This window comes from Dreissena polymorpha, chromosome 13 (genome assembly GCF_020536995.1).
Source record: "Dreissena polymorpha isolate Duluth1 chromosome 13, UMN_Dpol_1.0, whole genome shotgun sequence".
NCBI lineage: Eukaryota > Metazoa > Mollusca > Bivalvia > Myida > Dreissenidae > Dreissena > Dreissena polymorpha.
This window is the reverse complement of record NC_068367.1, coordinates 22,669,588-22,688,463: the sequence shown is the minus strand read 5'-3', so window position 1 is coordinate 22,688,463 and position 18,876 is coordinate 22,669,588. Positions and strand designations below refer to the sequence as shown.

The following is an 18,876-nucleotide window of genomic DNA, read 5'->3' as shown; positions in this document are numbered from 1 at the left end:
ACATAGTTCCGAGACATAGGTCTCCATACATAGTTCCGAGACATAGGGTTCCATACATAGTCCCGAGACATAGGTCTCCATACATAGTCTCAAGGCATAGATCTGCATACATAGTTCCGAGGCATAGGGTTCCATACATAGTCCTGAGACATAGGTCTCCATACATAGTCTCGAGGCATAGGCCTCCATACATAGTTCCGAGGCATAGAGTTTCATACATAGACCCGAGGTCATAAGCGTAAAATAGTGAGGTTCGAGGTCATATGATTATAGCATTTGATTACATTTGATTTACTGTTCCAAACCAATTATTGTATTTATAATCAATCATAAAGCAAGGTAGTTTGAGGAAAATTATATACTATTGTATTGTGCTTTGTATTATTGCCTGAACCATACTATAAAGACCGACGCTCGGTCGAAGACACGTTACAAAAATAAGTGATATGAAGTGGGACGTTATCAGTGTTTTTCGTTAATTAAAACGAAATTCATTCTTTCACTGTGATCTCAAATAATATATTTGACACACGGAACATTTTCTACGCACTTGTAATACGATTTAAGGCTTCCTATGCAACCCTGATACATTAAACGTTGGTTTGTTCGCTTAATTCGCTTAACGTATCAAGACCTGTCCCAACAACCTTTAAACTCAAACAACTTGTGCTCCGAATGGCAAAACCACAATTTAAAAAATGGCATTTAAAAATCACACACACACACACACACACACACACCAAAAACAGTATGCATAAACAATTTTCAAATTAGCGTACACACAAACGGAACTGAGAACAATATCTAACATGTCGTTTTGTAAATGTATAATAAACATAAAAAGGTTTTCGAAACGTCAACCAACAATTTATTGAAAAGTACTCTGGTTAAAAAACCTCGAAAGGCAAAATTGTTGCCCCACGTAATCTTTTAGCGCATTCGTCAAGCGGCTCGACATAGGCGTCACAGCTCGATGTCCGGCTCGACATTGGCGTCACGGCTCGATGTTCTCGAAACAACAATTTTACATGCATATGTTGATTTATTCGGATGTTATATTATAACCGTCTTAAAGTCTTTGTATTTCTCGGAACCCGTCAACATTTCAGAACTGAATAAGCCACTCTTTAGTAAAAAAACAACAAGTTAAATCCTTGCGTCATCGAATACAAGTATTAAGCTGAAATGTGTCAATTATTTTCTCATTACAACCGTTTTGATAGCAAGTTAAAGACACTGGTCGTTAAATGAAAGATTCGATGAGCTTATATTCCGAATTTCGGAAAGAAATCATTACATATGTTCAAGAACTGAGACAGTTAAAAGTGAACAAAGTATTGGATTCGGCGGCGATTTTCAGCGTCAATATCAACTCAGGGCAGCGACCGTAGGGGTTATTGTTGGCGTTGACATAAGCATACGAATATGGTTTCGTTTACACTAAAAATCTCACAATATTCTTTACTGGTGTCAACGCTCTGCTTAGCTTGCCTGTGTTTACAATTGACGCAATAAAAACTAACACGATTTCCGTTTATAAGAGGAATCGTATGAAATTGAATTGTGGATACCTTTGAGGTGGCCACAAGTACATGGCTTCATAATCAACAGAATGTACTGCAACCCTTGGGTAAACACTTTAAAGGTGGAGCGATAGATTTCTGGTCAATTGAGCCTTGTTCTGAGAAAACTGGGCTTAAAGCATGTGCGTAAAGTGTCATCCCAGATTAGCCTGTGCAGTTCGCACAGGCTAATCAGGGACGACACTTTCCGCCTAAACTTGATTTTCGGTAAAGAGGGACTTCCTTGAAACTAAAAATACCATAAAAGCGGAAAGTGTCGTCCCTGATTAGTTTGTGCGGACTGCACAGGCTAATCTGGGATGACATTTTACGCACATGCATTAAGCCCAGTTTTCTCAGAACGCGACTCAATTAAATGGCATCGTAGCGCATGAGAATTACTCATTTTTATTTATGATTTTGTAGGATATGTCCCTTCAAGAGGCACTTCAAAAGAAAAGCTTAATTGTTTAAAAAAACATACATGTACTCCACTTTTGCAAGATTCTGTTTACATTCAACACTTACACGAAAACATTAAAACTCTAAGTTAATTGTACATTATTTACGTAATTCCTTAAAGCGTGTCACTTGTCTTTATTTCCAAGAACTCAAGAACTGCAGTTACCAGGGCTTTGACCCATCTTTTCTGAGACAAACATGCTTTACTCTTAAATGTTTTAACCGTTTAACGGCATAACATAAGTAGCAGCAACAACAACAACACTAAGGATGATGACGACGACGATGATGAAGATGTTGATGGTGATTATCATTATAATCATTTTTTTTTAGTAGTAGTACTAGTACATGTCGTAGTAACATACCGGAAGTATCCCAGAGAGCGAGCTGGATGCTGTACGTGTCTGTGACGTCATACGTGCTTGTGTACGTGTCGAAGGCACTGGGTGTGTACTCCTGCAAAAAATAGCACGTGATTCATGATGTGATTGATTTTTTTACAATAAACACTACGCAAACAGAAACAACTCAACGAACACATTTGCAGGTTGAATACATCGGTGGAAAGGTCATGGTTTCAACCAGACCAATTGTGGTTCTATTCGAGAAAGCAATACAACTTCAGTTTTCACAGAAAGCGAAATATCTTTATTTTATACGTCTTATCATATAAAAACATGTGACTCATGACATATGTTACCCAATGCACACCAAACTATAGACGGGATAGCGTATGTCTCTTTCGTCCCCTGTCTCATTATTATCCGAACAAATCCACATCAAAGGTTTTATTGATTTGTTCTGTTTGTTTGTTGTATTCATCAACATACTATGCAATATTATCCCAACACAGGCCGTGAATGTTTTCACTTTAATTCACCATTGTGTTCGTTATTGTTACAGTTTCGTTCTGGGGAAACTTGATTAAATGGATGAGCATACAGTGCCATTCCAGATTAGGGACGACACTTACTGGCTATATAGTATTTCTCTTCTAGGAGTCTATTCTTAGCGAAAATCCAGTAAAGGCGGCAAGTGTCCTACCAGATAAGCCTTTGCCCACATGCATGAAATCCCGTTTTCATACTCTCATTATTGTGTTTCTTCAACGCAAGCAAATGGCATGGTTATATGTACAATATCTACTTCAAGTACATCTGGTAAACATCACCTGTTAGAAATTCTCTTAGAAAAGGCATCGCTCTGCAAACTGGCGAATCAGGTCCAGAAAAAACGACGAGCGTGTTCGTTTTATGACTGTGTTCGCTGTACATTAAACACATGAAGCTGTTAAGCTTATAAATCTATTAAAAATAGTGTATATCTAGCCGCTCTGCATGGTACCTCGCTGTTTCAATAAACTTCTTGAGGATTTGATAACCTTGATGGAAGAGAGCCATACAACGCGTGGGTATCAAACAGACTAAACCTGTTGTCCGTACACCGCAATCTGATTTACGATTATAATTTTGAAGCCAGCACAAAAATACACCCCTCACAGTGGGTACCTCCCTAGCGGTAAACACTGCAATCACAAATACAATCCAAATTGATAATCAGTTCTCAACCTGTTCTAATTTTATGAAAATCAGTACACTGTTCTGCGTCATTGGTCATTGTATAAATCGTTTACAGTCGAAAAATGAAGAAGATAAAAATAATGATGTTAAAACCGTTTAGGCGCAGAAAATGTTTCCACTTACCAGAAAGGCCTCATTTTTGTCAACCTCAGCGCAGAGATTTAACCTTCATAACCAACCAAGTGATGATAACCTAGCGACGTGGTACAATAATTGTACCGTTGTTATTTTTACTATTTTTATTTGAGGTGCTTATTTTTATAATGAACCTTAAATTACAACACTCTGTTCAAAATTTAAAACAAAATTATACTACGTTTTATAATATAAAACTTAAACCAATAAAATAAAATCCTACCAAATCTGGTAGGATGTTCTTGTGATGGCAGAGATTGTATGTGACAGCAAGGAACGACAACTCTACGTTTATGTGACAGCAAGGAACGACAACTCTGCGTGTATGTGACAGCAAGGAACGACAACTCTGCGTGGATATGGAATTTGTGTGTGGCTACCTTAAACTTTGCTTTGTATTCCATGTTGAGTAATCGATCATGATTCTTCGTACAGTCAAATTTTCTAAATTAACTTTTGAGTTATTCATCACTTTTGCTACATTAGGGCATATGAGCGAAATAACTTAAAATTAACTGAAGTGAACAAACGAAAAAACTGTTAGGTTAAGTTAGGATAAGTAAGACTTCATCACGTCATTGCCAACCGTAGTAAAATGGGCAATAGCTAGGGAAGTGAAAAAAATAAAAGAAAAATGTTTAGCTTACCTATACCGACCCTTGTTGTTTTGGGTAATTCTCACTTATTATGAAACCTATTAAAACTAGAGCTATCACCGTTGCCTAAGATCTCCAATACCGCGTTGACTTGGAAAAATGAGTGTCATTATAAATGTTACTTTTTATTACCATGACTTAGATGGTATCAATATTCTTCTTGTAAAAGTAAAAATGTAATTTTAAAATCATTCCACGCAGCTCGCATTTATCCATGAGAGCAATAAATAGGTTAATTTGAAAGTATCGAACAGTCGCCTATTATTCTTATAATAGATAAATAAAATTAAGTTTTATGAAAATATGCCAAACGATATGGAGGAAGTTCACATGACAGTATGGCCGCAATGCCAGTCCAGACAAATAAAATCTAAGATGGTCAGGAAGTATGTTTATAAAGCCAACATGTACCTGATGCCTAATGTAAATATGTCATCTCAAAATACAGCAAACCCAATATGGACCACAATGCGTTCATTTTGACCTTTGTCAAACGCTATAATGCACTATGTTCATCAAGTGTGTTAAGTTTAAACAAAAATCCACCTATCTAACATATTGAACATATCCCATATGGCAGGTCATTTTGAATGCTATCTAGAATGGGTCCACTACAGATTTGTGGAAGAAAAAAATGTAGCGGAAATCTGCCACTCCAAAAAATAAGCATGTCCAAGATGGCTGCCGGTCGGAATTCTGAATCTTGCCATAACAAAACCATGTCACGCACGACTTCTCCTAAAACGTGTAACTAAGACTACTTAAAATGTAAAGCATGATAAGTTCTATGTTAAACACAAATGGAATATAAAAAAACGTTCTTTCAATATGGCCTCATGCCGACCATTTTAAAAGGTATCAAAAAAGTCACGCACAACTTTCTCATCTGAATATGAAATGTGAGAAGTTTCCTCTTTACAAAAATAGAATGAAAGTAGTTTGAATGCCAAGAAATACTGACTCGTACCGACCAACGGGCTGGCCTACCAATCCACAGACCAATAAGCATGGCGACTCAAACATAGCCCTGTTAGACTTTGTATTATGAACGTTCCTTTTGTGGATTGGAATAGATTTGTCCAGTTCAAATAATGTCTATGTCTTTTTAACGAGTTAGAAACAAAATCTGTAAAAAGCAATCCATTTTTTTTTAGTTTAAATCTATTTATTTACACTAAATAAATTTGATTGCTGTTTACAGATATTGTTTGCGTACATTGTTTAACCCATTTATGCCTAGCGTCTAGAAAAAAGGTCTTGGCAAACAGTGTAGACCCAGAAGAGACGCCGCATGATGCGGCGTCTCATCTGGGTCTGCGCTGTTCGCTTAAAGGAATTTCTGTAAGAAATATTCTAAATATAGAAATAAATATACTAGACATCCCTAATTTTGGAAATAAATTGGTCCACTTTAGAAGGATGGGAGAGTCCACTAGGCATAAATGGGTTAATATGAAACGAACGCAAAAATAACAACAAGCGATAACAGTTTATACTTGTAGTTACTTGATAACATGTCTCCGAGTGTTGTTTTGGAGTTTCATTATTTATCATTTTTGTAATAATAGTAAATTCACCAGCCTATTTACCAATTCAGCACCGGAATGTCTGTTCTTGTTTATCATGTTTGTTAATTAAAATTTTGGCTCAGATTCATGAAATAATTGAGTTCAAACAGATTCAATTATTCCAAAGTTCTTAATTATTTCGTAAAATGTTTCTACCATGTTGTATAATTATTAACATAACCACTATGCATTGCAGTCTTATATCGAATTTGAATCTTCGCATAACTGTTAACAACATGCATCTTCAACATTCCCAATAGGCGTGCGATATTCGGTAGTGCTCAAGTATTCTCATAAAAAACACATGTTACACTGTATAATTACCCCCGCAAAAGAGAAACAAGTCAAGAGTAATGGTTTCAATATTCACTTCAAAATATGCAAAAAATGTCGGAAAAACTATGTTTTATTATTCTTCTGCCTGACGTCACGTGATAAATTGATAAAGGATGGACGAATTATGAAACGAATGTATTGCCAATGCATTCTTGAATCATATGGCATGCATTACTATTTATTGTCATAAATTCATTAAAGGCGATTAATTAAAAGTATAAAATGCTTGATCAGAACAGGAACATACTAATTATGCACGATAATTGTTGAACTAAGTGTTTATTTAATCTTGATTTGGTAGGAGCTGCGTCATACGCAAATGGGTCTTATGTCATACGCGCCCAGCTCAGCTCCATACTAGCCTTCGCATTCGCACAGTCTGGTCTTGTGCTATCCTGTCCGCTATAAAGTCACTTAATAATAAGTGGTCTTATTATCTGCTAGGGTAACTGCATGCATATAAAGAATTTGCATAGCAACGTTTGTTTCATCCATAGATTCTAAAAGTAATCTTAGGTTACAAAATGTTACCTCCTACCTTTAAGATTTAGAGTTTTATTGCAATGAATTGTGAACATGCAATGGCGTGTGATATTGTTTAAAAATGCGTCGTGAATTCCAGAAAACTGTGAACAAATCATTAAAACGGGCGCTTAAGAAAATAGCCTGTGCTACGCATGTGTTTAATACATTTAAAATACAAACGTTCGACAAAATCGCATTGAATCACTCATGCAACCATATAAAACATTAATTGTATTGATTACAATGCCTCTTTACTGCCATGACACCATTTTCGAATTAGGCAACAATTTGTGAAAATACTTTTGGCTTTGTGTATGTGCCCATACAAGGTACAATAAATCAGCGAAACAAATAATCTCTGACCGCTCTCATAAAAGTAGTCTGGGCTACCTAACCCTGTCACTTTGTGAATATACTAAAATATTTTAGTACGACGGGAACCAGAATATCATAAAAGTACCCACTCTGGATCAGCAGACGATTTATCCCATAAATCGTACGGAGGAGTCCGGAGATAGCCGATGTATCACGATTAAAAAGTACCGTGTAAAACATGCGTGTTGCCTTCACTGGAACACTAAGTCGCTTCCTAGAGGATATGATTGCAAAGACGAGTGGGTTGATGATGAGTTATCACTCATGATTCGACCTATCAGTACTGATAAGCCCGATATCTACGGCTGGCTGGGCTTGCTTCACGCATAATTAGCAGATAATATCGGAAATGCGAAGTACGTCATCGCGTTTTGGTGTTTTGTGTTTACGATATATTTTGAGCAGAGATCTTCGTTTGTATTGCTTGTCTTGATTTAAAAACGTATGTTCTTATCTTGTCTTGATTGAAAACTATAACTGTTACGATTGCCTTTTAGTAGAATTTTGGTAGGGCTATATTTGTTCATTGTTAAAGAATGAAAGAGTAAGAATGTCGCACTTGTATATGGCATGTTCTTCTATTGATCTGCGTGTTGGTCCTTCCTTAAAATAACTGCCTTTACCAGGATACGTGTGTTTGTCTTTTCAGTCAAACTATCGATGTTCTATCTATTGCATTCTCTCCATTTATTTATGTACGTTTTTTTTCTTTTGTTCGGTTTGTTTACACGAACATGAACTATCTATGTTCTTTCTGCTGTAGTGTCCGTTTGCACCTCCATGAAATACACATACAATTTTTACTGTTCAATCCGTTCACTTGGCCATGAAATGTCCATGGTCATTCAACTGTCGAGGCCTTTTGTCCTTCTATTAAAAACCCATGTTTTTCCATTAACCAGTCAGTTGCCGTTGTATGTTCTTTAAACAAACGATTCAAAGCATGTGTTTCAGAGAAATGTCTTAATAAAAAAATTGCACTCCTGCAAACGACACAATGTTTGCGTTTCATTACATTCCATATTAACCCATTTATGCCTAGTGGACTCTCCCATCCTTCTAAATTGGATCAATTAATTTCCAAAATAAGGGATATCTAGTATATTTATTTCTATATTTGGAATTTTTCTTACAGAAATTCCTTAAAGCAAACAGCGCAGACCCTGATGAGACGCCGCATCATGCGGCGTCTCATCTGGGTCTACGCTGTTTGCCAAGGCCTTTTTTCTAGACGCTAGGCATAAATGGGTTTATAAAGCATTCAGGCTTCGCGAACAATAACAAAACAAATATGTGAAATTATTTAGCAGAACCGTTTAGCAATCATTAAACGAGTAAACATATTAAGATAATTAAAAGCTTTATTTCACGCTAGCACTGTTCAGCTGCGCTGCAGAGCAACCGTCTTCCCACGCTTACAAAGACGTCTGCGAGTGTCGTCTGCCGTAATAACCACATAGAAATACATACAGACGCAGAATCTGCATCTTTTCCGACATTGTTGATATCTCTCGTATAACCCATTTATGCCTAGCATCTAGAAAAAAGGCATTGGCAAACAGCGTAGACCCAGATGAGACCCAGATGTCTCATCAGGGTCTGCGCTGTTTGCTTAAGGGAATTTATGTAAGAAATATTCTAAATATAGAAATAAATATACTAGACATCCCTAATTTTTGAAATAAATTGATCCAATTTAGAAGGATGGGAGAGTCCACTATGCATAAATGGGTTAAGAAAAGAAAGAATTCTGGCACTGCTTCACGATCTACAAAGTATCAATACATTCCTACTGGCGGTACTGACACGTTTTTGTTTGTTTGTTATTTAAGTAAAAAATACAACAGTGATTTTTTTTTTTGCTTTTATTTGTTACAGCCCGTGCCATTTGAAATGGGAAAATTAGCGAGATAAACCATGCAATTGGGAAAAATAGGGCGATAAACCATGAAATTGGGAACAAAATAGCATTATAAATATGATTTTAAGTAACAGAATTAAAATTGTTTTTAAGTGCATGTTCAGGTTTTTTTCTAGCCATTTTGGAAAAAGGAGTCTGGTCAAATTGTTTTTTTTAATGAATTAAAGTGGCAAATTTGGGAATTATTTATCGACAAAAAGAACTAAATTAAATTTATATATTTTGTAGAATCTTTAGTTGAGATCGAGAATTAATAAATCATAAGTCATAAGAGATTTCTTTCTTTAAAAAAAACAAAATTTTTAATTATTTTTTTGGAAATAGGGCTTTTGGGGGAAATTTTGGGCAGCTTTTTGGGAAAAAATGTTGATTTTTGTGATTGGGAAGCAGCCGAAAATCGGCGGTAATTTTTAGCAAAAAAAATCACTGTACAATGAAGGAAAAAAATGGTCAGCGTTTTTGGTTTTGATTGTTTAGATTTGTTAACGCCCGCTTTGACAATTATATCCGGATATAGGGCACGGAAATCTCCGGCATTCATCGACAGCCGCTTTTGTTTACCCGCTAAATGTACACAAACATACATTTTGACAGGCATGATTAACCCGCTAAATGTACACAAACATACTTTTTGACAGGCACGACCAATAAGCAATACCAGATTATACATTTGTAAAGGGACATTTTTTTATCAATAGTCATGTATAATGTGGATCTTTCTTCAAGTTTTGTTTAAAGCTTTATCATCTTTAAGGGTATGAACACATTTTTAATTGCGCGAGCTATTTGATAATTAAGTGGTTAGATTTGAGTGGTGGAAAGGCAAGATTATCACATCTGAAATCTCTTAGACAGACCTCTACAGAAATGTTGCAACGTGGCTCTTTCGCACCGCTTTCTAGCGGTGTAGCATATAGAGAAAGCGGTCTTGTTTTTCCGTCTGATAGCATTTATAATGAAATCGGAAGGTTTAGAAAACTGATAGAGTTGCGATTCTAGTTAAACGTCTGTAATTTATCTGACATTTTTACAGTTCCAAGAGTTCGACAAAACGTTATATACAATTTTACCAGTAAAAATCGTGTAATCAGCAAATCTTTCAACGAACGTTTTTTATTGTCTCTGTTGAGACGCATTGTTAGTTTCAGTTCCCCAGAAATGTTCCAAATGTTTAACGCAGTAAGTAAAACGTAATATTACAGTGTGGTCGTTGTTATTTCCAACTATTACTAATGATTTATTATACACATATATTCTTTATCCCATGCGCTGTCTAATAAAAGTTGTTGTGTTTTACCATTTATGTTTATAGATGTTTTTATCGCGCAGACTATTCAAGATGCTTTCCAGAGATATGTCGTAACAAAAACAGTGTTCTTTATATTGTGTGGCTTTTCAGTTTAAATAGATCGGCCATATTTTTAGCATTTAGCCTTCTAAGGTTTGGTGAACTTTTATAAAAATAGATGTAACTATTTATCAAAGTCGTTATGCAAACGTCAAAATGATTAAATGAAAAGGATTACAACAATATTTATTTCCCGCCAATACACACATGTTGCTCTGCGGTTGAAACTACTTCCCACGCTTACAACGACGTCAGCGTGCGCATGCAAGTGTCGGCTGAAGCAGAAACAATGCACCACATTGAAATACTGAATATTTTCAAAATTTTCAAAATATTATGAAAAGGGCGCGAGTTACTGAATAATGTAGACTAATTGGAGTGTTTAAAAAGAGCACAAAATTTTGCAACGCATCTTTTTTCCAAACGTTTTTTGGCACAGCAGTAGTCGGGTTTGCGGTCGTTTGGAGGTTGTAAATATGAAGAGTCCGGGATAATTCTACCATCTTTTTAGTTCCAACAGGTCGAGCGAAAATGGGATTTCATTGTCCCAGTAAAAATCGCGTGAGCAGCAAATCTTTCAATTGATTGTTTATTGTCTGCGTTTAAAAGAATTGTGTATATGAGTTTTTACAAATGTAATAGAGCGCAATAATATCATTGTGGTCGTTGTTATTTCGTATTAATACGTGTTGCTTAACCCATTTAAGCCTAGTGGACTCTCCCATCCTTCTAAAAATTGGATTAATTTATTTCCAAAATAATCGATGTCTAGTATATGTATTTCTATATTTAAAATATTTCTTACAGAAATTCCTTTAAGCAAACAGCGTTGACCCTGATGAGACGCCGCATCATGAGGCGTCTCATCTGGGTCTACGCTGTTTGCCAAGGCCTTTTTTATAGACGCTAGGCATAAATGGGTTAAGACGTACAGGTTCTTTATCCCGTATGTGACATTTGTGTTCGAGTGGCAGTTTCATATGCTGTCCAATAATAGTGTGTGTATTTCATGCATGTTCAATTTACAGACACAGACAGAAACAATATGCTCTTCTGAGAAATGTCTCAACAAAACCCTGCCTTTGCCTAGGGCTTGTTATTTCCTTTTCGCTACATTTCACTTTTATTTCAGATCGAAATTTCCTGAATGCAATCCAAATAACTTTGAATTACTTATAACAAACGTAAGGAATTTTAAAACGATCAAACCAACACAGATTACAGAGGGTGGTCACGTGATAGTCAAGATAGGCGACGTCCATGCCGGGACGGTTATTTTTCGCGCTTTATTTATTTTATTTTATTTTTTAATGACGCTCACTTTCAACCCATATCAATTTAACGGTGATAAGCGTTTATTTCGTATTAAATTTGCGTTTTATCTCGACTTCACTCCCCGCGAATTTTCTTAGTGGAGCTGTAATAAGGTCATCCTGCTAAGAAATTTCGCAGCGAGTTAGGCCGGGTTTCCATGCATCCGTGTCCGCGCTCCGCGTCCGCGTTCCGTGTCCGCGTTCCGTATACGGACACGGAGTATCGTTTCCATGCATCCGCTTATTATTTTAGCCTTTCCGTGTAAAAAAACTCATTCCAAACGTGTTTGAAATATATACTGTGTCTTTTGAAAAGCGATTATAGAGTGTACAATATGCAGACGATATATATTCGCATATTACTATTCTCACTTACCTGAAACGCCATCAATTGACATTTCGTTGGCTATGCTTTTCCAGATGTTTGATGCAATTTCTTTGTCTTTGTATTCTTTTATACGTTGGTTGTATATTTCAGGGTGATCCCTTGCTAAATTTATTATTTTTTTCACTAATATCTATGCTTGAAAGTCGGCCTTTCATGTTGACTGAGTCCGTGTCCGTGAAAAATCGCTCACTGAGCGATTTTTCACGGACGCAATACGCGGATACATGGAATCGCTCCAACAGATTTCAACCAGTTCGTTTTTTCGCGGACACGGACACACGGACACGGAACGCGGACGCGGAGACATGGAAACCCGGCCTTAAGCCCCGGTATAGAGCGAATATACTAATACGAAATAAACACTAGTCACGTCCTTGCTGACATAGCTGGAAAGTGAGCGGCATTTCAAAAATTATTGCAAGTAATAAAAGGTATAAAACGGCGAAAAATACCTGTTTCAGCATGGACGTCGACATTTTGACTTTCACGAAATTACCCTTCTGGATTATAACACAATTGTTGTTCATGCAAGCATGCGTCAGTTTTTCTCACGCTTAAAAAGTCGTCTGCACATGTCATTGTCGTCTGCTGCAAGACATTTGCTGAACCACGTTGGGATAATAAAACATATCTATCCAAAGTGATCATTCCTTCCTATCCTTCGGTACCAGCATATAATATGCGGCCAGTCGATTTATTGGAAGGAAAAAAGGAAAAGGAAAAAAAATGAAAAAAGTGATACAGAACACTAATGTCTAAGACAAGACAAACAAGTACACAAAACGCACACGAAAATGAATAAAACTGTGGCCACGGCCTTGCAACGTTTTCTTTAAACCATGGAGGGTTCAAGCCGATTCTAAGTAAAACATCGCATGTGGTCCCAAAATATTTACTTAACATTTAAGTGTACATGCAAATTTACCTCGTAGCATTACATATCAACTTTTTCTTAAATAGAAGTAAGATTACTGCATTTCAATTTAATTACCATTTAACTACTCAATTTTTGGAAATATTTTTTTTTCAATTTTTTCTTTAAGAAAATTCTTTAAGTTAAAGACAGGTGTAGAGGTTTCTAACTTTTTTAGTAAAATCCGGCAACTCTTAGAAAATTCTAAGAGATTAGAACGTTTGTAAGAAAAAAACGAAGAAAATATTACATTTATAGTAAAATACTTAGAAAAATATGAATTCTTAGTGAAAAAAATTTTCTAAGAAAGTTTCAGAATACCGCCCCAGACCACTTGAACTGCAAATTTCAAAACTGCTATTAACATTTTTAAATCCGTGCGAGTTATTGGATAATTGAGATAAATGTAAAAACCATATCGCTAGCAAGGTTTCAAAGCTGTTTTTTGCTGGCACTTTTTGGCATGGCCGCAGATGGAAGAACTGTCGAGTTTTAGTCGTCTGGTATACTTTATAATGACATCTGAATGCCCAGACAAATTATGAAGTTGTAATCGCGGCTCAGAGTCCGTGATATATTTGGAATCGTTAGCCCCAAACAGTGCAACATAACTTGTATTTAATTATTCTTGGAAAATCGCATCAGCAGACAATCTACCATTAGTCTTTTGTTGTCTACGGTGAGAAGCATGGATTGTGTTCAGTTCCCAGCTACCGTATGTTCCACATTTTAATTAAGCGATAGAACGCAATACAACAATGAGGTCGTTGTTTTTTTTTTTACTTTCAAGTCTGACTGATAATGTGTTTTAACCCGTTTTAAAGGGTACATGAGTGCTTGTGCGATCTTAAATTGATAAGAAAGAAACATAATAGTATTATAAGAGCACATGTTTTGATTGTATTACTTGCACAAATATACAATTAATGCATTATTGTTTCTTACTAATTACCAAAACCCTACATAAGTCCGCACCATTTATACAGGAAGCACGAGTACTGGGGGTGGGGGTATTTGTTTTAAATAGAAAATCCGCAAAACACAGAGCCCACTGAGGTTTCGTTCAAAATAAGTCATGACAAGAAGAAGATTGAACGAATATTTTTGTATGTTTTGTATTATTTTACATGCTGAATGTATTTGTTTTTTTTTTGGTTTTTTTTTGGTTTCCGAAAATTAAGCTAAACATGACTTTAGCATAAATTAACATACTATGTGTATAAGTGTCCTGTGATATCAAAAAAACAACAACTCATTTTCGAAATTCCATTTTAGTTTTAACTAGAATCATGCCTAACTAAACGATTTGACATACATTGATTTTGATTAAAAAAATATTGGTTGAAAAACACTATTATTAGATTAATTAGTAATTTTTTACGGACGGAGTAGTTGCAATTATCCCACTCGCAGCTACTGACCATCCGGGTAGAACTAACGGACGGAGAAAGCGACCACTTAATTGCAGAACAGAACAGAACAGAATTTTGTCACACATAAACATGACAGTTTTTAGTGTTAAACAAATTCATAATACTTAATACATGAATATAGTAAGTAGTAAGTATTACACAAATTAAAAAAACTTACTTCTACAAAGTCACCGGATATGTACCGCTTTATCAGCGAGGTTTTTCCGCATGCGCAGTCGCCGACGAACACCAGTTTAGATTTCACAACCGTCGGCAAGCTGCCGTCGGCGTCGGCCTCCTTCACCGACAGTGTCGGCGAACCCCGGGGTCGGAGTTCACCCATCGTGGACATCCGGTTGTGTTGGCGCCTCTTTTCCAATAAGTTTTTTTCTGCCCTTTTTTCTTGTTTGTTTTTCTCTTTGAACTCTGTTTTCGTTTGTTATTTTTATTGGTATTAATTTTACGAATTTTATTTAAATTTATCCTTTGCCTTTCACACTTCAAACGCCGTTTTCGTGTTCTTCAGCACAACAATCCTCATATTTTGCCGATTGAACACGCTACTACATGTGTATTTGACTAGTAGTCCACAATTTGTTCTCCTCTTATATTTAAATAGAAACAAATGTAACCAATATATAATTTTTCTTTACGGGTCTATAATATTCCGCATAATTAAAATATTTATTATAAACAAAACTAGCAATTTAACCAAAGAGGAGAAACTAAATCATACCACCGTCTCCATCCGTATCTCAACTGTTCTTTGATTTCAATCCACTTCCCAGATAATCAGCTGCCACTCTAAGAATAAAATATTCACTATATGAGCGCTTTGCATTAATCTCTACCTGTAAATCTAAATGTCAAATATTTCATATCTACTGAGTTGCCTTCATCAAATTCAGAAACCGGTTCTTAGAACGCTTGATTTTGTAAACTGGTTCACCGCGTTACAACCTCGTCTCAGATGTCCTATCTCTGAAGAACTTATTTTATAGCTTTGGGTTTAATGCTTTTAGAGTTTAGTGCATGTGCGTATAGTGCCGTCCCATATAAGCCTGTGCAGTCCTCACATGCTTCTCAAGGACGACACTTTTTGCTTTTATGATATTTTTCGTTTAAAGAAAGTCTCTGCAAAAATCCAGTTTAGGCGTAAAATGTCGTCCATGATTAGCCTGTTGGACTGCACAAGCTAATCTGGGACGACAATTTACTCACATGCATTTAACCCCGTTTTCTTAGAACGCTTGATTGTATTAACTGGTTTACCTCGCCTCAACCTCGTCTGTGAATTTCTTATCTTTGAAGATTTGATTTTACAGCTTCATTATATGATTAACGAAAACAGACAAACCCAAAGAAAATATAATTAGTAGCGGTACATATGCACGAGGTTTGGTCTTATGGTCACACGGTCTTAAAGAAAACATGACTATTTTGATGCCCTTGCGGTGAAAGGGTATATTAAAGTCATTCTGTTGGTAAGTCGGTTCGTTGGTGCGTTTGTCAGGTGTTTGGAGCAAACTACTTACACATGTCCTTTCTGCGATTATATTGAAACTTCCCGAGTTATGTGCCCATAGGGTACCTATCCACGGACATGACAATTACTTGCGTTTGAAGCGCTCAAACGGGTACCCGAAAAAAACCGAATCCGCAGGTCAAAAAAATACCCGCGGATCCGGGTCAAAGTTTCTGCGAACGAAACCGGTTCAGGTCGCAACCTACGAAGAACAAAATTACATGTTAAACATGTAGTCAGATCATCTCTTTCAAACAAGTGAATTAAAAGAACATCCTTCATATTAAGCAGTGTTGTTATTACAAATAGTCATAAATGAATTGAAGTGACGCACCAAAAGCATTAACGTCAAGTTTCATTTGTTATTCGCATCCCAAATTGGCGACGTTAAAAAATAACGAAACATGTATTATTAAAATATATCGACTTCAAGTAGAAAAGGCAGTTAGAGCTTACAAAAGTTACAGTGAACGTTATTTTGGCTTCTCTCCTCAAATAAGACAAGCTTTATTTTTGCTTGACAGTTTGTTTTTCCTATACATGCACTTTTGATCGCTATTCCAAGTAATACTAACATTTGTTGATTAAGTTCAACAATGTTGTGTAAACCTAATAAATAGTTATATGCAGTTCAGTATTTCATTCATAAGTAATTAAATCAAAACAAAAAAATCATATTCTAAAACTATATATTAGACAAACAGTTGAATATTTAAGAACGCAAAAAACATGCTTTGACAGTTAATGTAGTTTTATTTTAATTAATTTATGTATTGTCCGACCCGACCCGAATTTTCTCGGGTATTTAAATTTTGACCCGCCGACCCGACCCGAAGAATATTTTTGACCCGTGTGATTCCCTAAATTTTTAATTTGCAAGTTTGTGAATCTGTTTAAACAACTTCCACATTTCTCAAGCGACCTAACCAAACATATGACATGACCTTAAAGCGTATATAGCAGTGAATAGAAACCCCAGTGATACAGATATTCCGCGGTTTTTGTCTCAGCACAAAGCGGCGCTTTTATTTAATCGAACCCATCATGGACAGTGTTGCATACGAAAAGAAACAAAACATACACAAGGGGCCTTTTCACAGATTTTGGCATTTTTTAACTTATTCATTAAATGCTTTATATTGATAAATGTAAACATTGGATCGTAAAAGCTCCAGTAAAAAATCAAGAAAAAAAATTAAACAAGGAAAATAACATTGCCCGAAGCAGGTTTCGAACCAGTGACCCCTGGAGTCCTGCCAGAGTCCTGAAGTAAAAACGCTTTAGCCTACTGAGCTATTCCGCCGAGTATACATTCTTGACGTATTTTATACCTTACATAAGCAATCTTCGTAGTTTCACAAAATTTAACGACAAAAACAGAACTCTCCAAATTATTCAATCGTTTCGCGTTGCAACGCTTTATAATTTTTAGGTTTTAAAATCGTCAAAAGATGCATATAATGGCTATATTAGAGCATGGTTAATGTTCAGTATTACTGTTTCCTCACAAATATCATAACTAAAACGAAAACTTACGAATCTGAAACAATTTTTTTCAATTTTGTCAATTTACCAAAGCGTGAAAAGATCCCTTTAATGTATAAAAAGCATGGTTCCCCATTTTTACCGGTTCTCACTTAAAACAGTTTGGTTGCATGACACGTCATAATCTAGTAAGTTTTAGATTTCAAAAGGGTTAAACGGAATGGGTAGATTTCCATCGTATATCGAGAAACATATTAGAATGATTAAATACTTTTTAAAGATTCACACGGTTAAACAAGAGAATTGCAAGTTAAATACCATTTTAAATAATACAAATGTTAACAATTCTGGTACAGACTGAGCCGAACATGAACGATTTATTGTTGCAGTCTAGCAGCATGTTGCTATAATGTTGTTTCGTGACTTGGGTTGTTGATAGGGTCGTGACCAGACCGCTTTGTGTTAAGAATCCAGGCTCGATAAGTTGGGAGGGAAGCTCGTATATCTTTATTGTTATGTCACATCTAAAACTTAGCCTTTCGTCACTGTAAGGTTCCAATATGTAAAATATGGAAACACGTGTTTCATATCGTTCTATGGTGTACAATCCGTCTCCGAGTAGGGTGATGGCGTTCCAGGAAGTATCCAAATAGGTAACTGGCATATTCATGGTTTTATTTATAATTATTTTTCCTCCATTAAGAAAGTCACATTGAGCATCAGAACACATTATCTTTATCTATTAAAAGAAAACATCTGTTAAATGGAGTTTGTTTTCCCCAAAGAAATTACGTAGGAAAAAATGCAATAATTGTTGCAATTATGAAACTAATTTGACTTTATATGATCACTATGCATGAACCATAATCAACATACATTCTCATGTTTATTTGTTTTCATGAAAATTGATGTCTCTTCAAAATCATGTATATTTTGTTTATACTGTAAACGCATATTGTTATTGTTATATGTATGATTATGACGAAGAGCTTCACTTCAAAATAAAACATTGTGCTCTGTTTTGTTCTGTTAAAATATTACATTAATTGCAAATATGCGAGATATTCACACTGTGTATTTGTTGCCATAGATATATGAACCGCTCTCAGTGAAAACCGGGCTTAATACACGTACATGTGCGTAAAGTGTCGTCACAGATTAGCATGTGAAATCCGTACAGGCTTATCAGGGACACTTTCCGTCTAGATTGGATTTTCGTTAAGAAGTGACTTCATAAGAACGAAAATTTCCATATAAGCTCTAAGTATCGTCTCCGATAAGCCTGTGTGGACTTCAAAGGTTAATATTGGACGGCACTTAATGTATATGTGTATAGGGAGCTATTTGCATAGAGCGATGATCCTTATGTACT

At 35.9% G+C, this 18,876-nt stretch overlaps 1 protein-coding gene across 3 annotated transcripts in view; it reads right to left on the bottom strand.

Moving 5' to 3' along the window:
* LOC127855119 (ras-like GTP-binding protein RHO) overlaps positions 1 to 18,876 on the bottom strand; it is a 35,107-nt gene that overhangs the window by 11,818 nt on the left and 4,413 nt on the right. For 2 of the 3 annotated variants that reach the window (XR_008037355.1, XM_052390502.1), the window contains exons 1-2: positions 14,673 to 15,630; positions 2,390 to 2,480 (exon numbers count right to left, since the gene is read on the bottom strand). Coding sequence is in view for 2 of the 3 variants with exons in the window: in XM_052390502.1 (XP_052246462.1) it covers positions 2,390 to 2,480; positions 14,673 to 14,846 (265 nt within the window). In the remaining variant the exon portion in view is untranslated. Of the gene's footprint in view, positions 1 to 2,389; positions 2,481 to 14,672; positions 15,631 to 18,876 lie in introns of those variants that run through there. The other variant, XM_052390503.1, reaches the window with a different exon arrangement.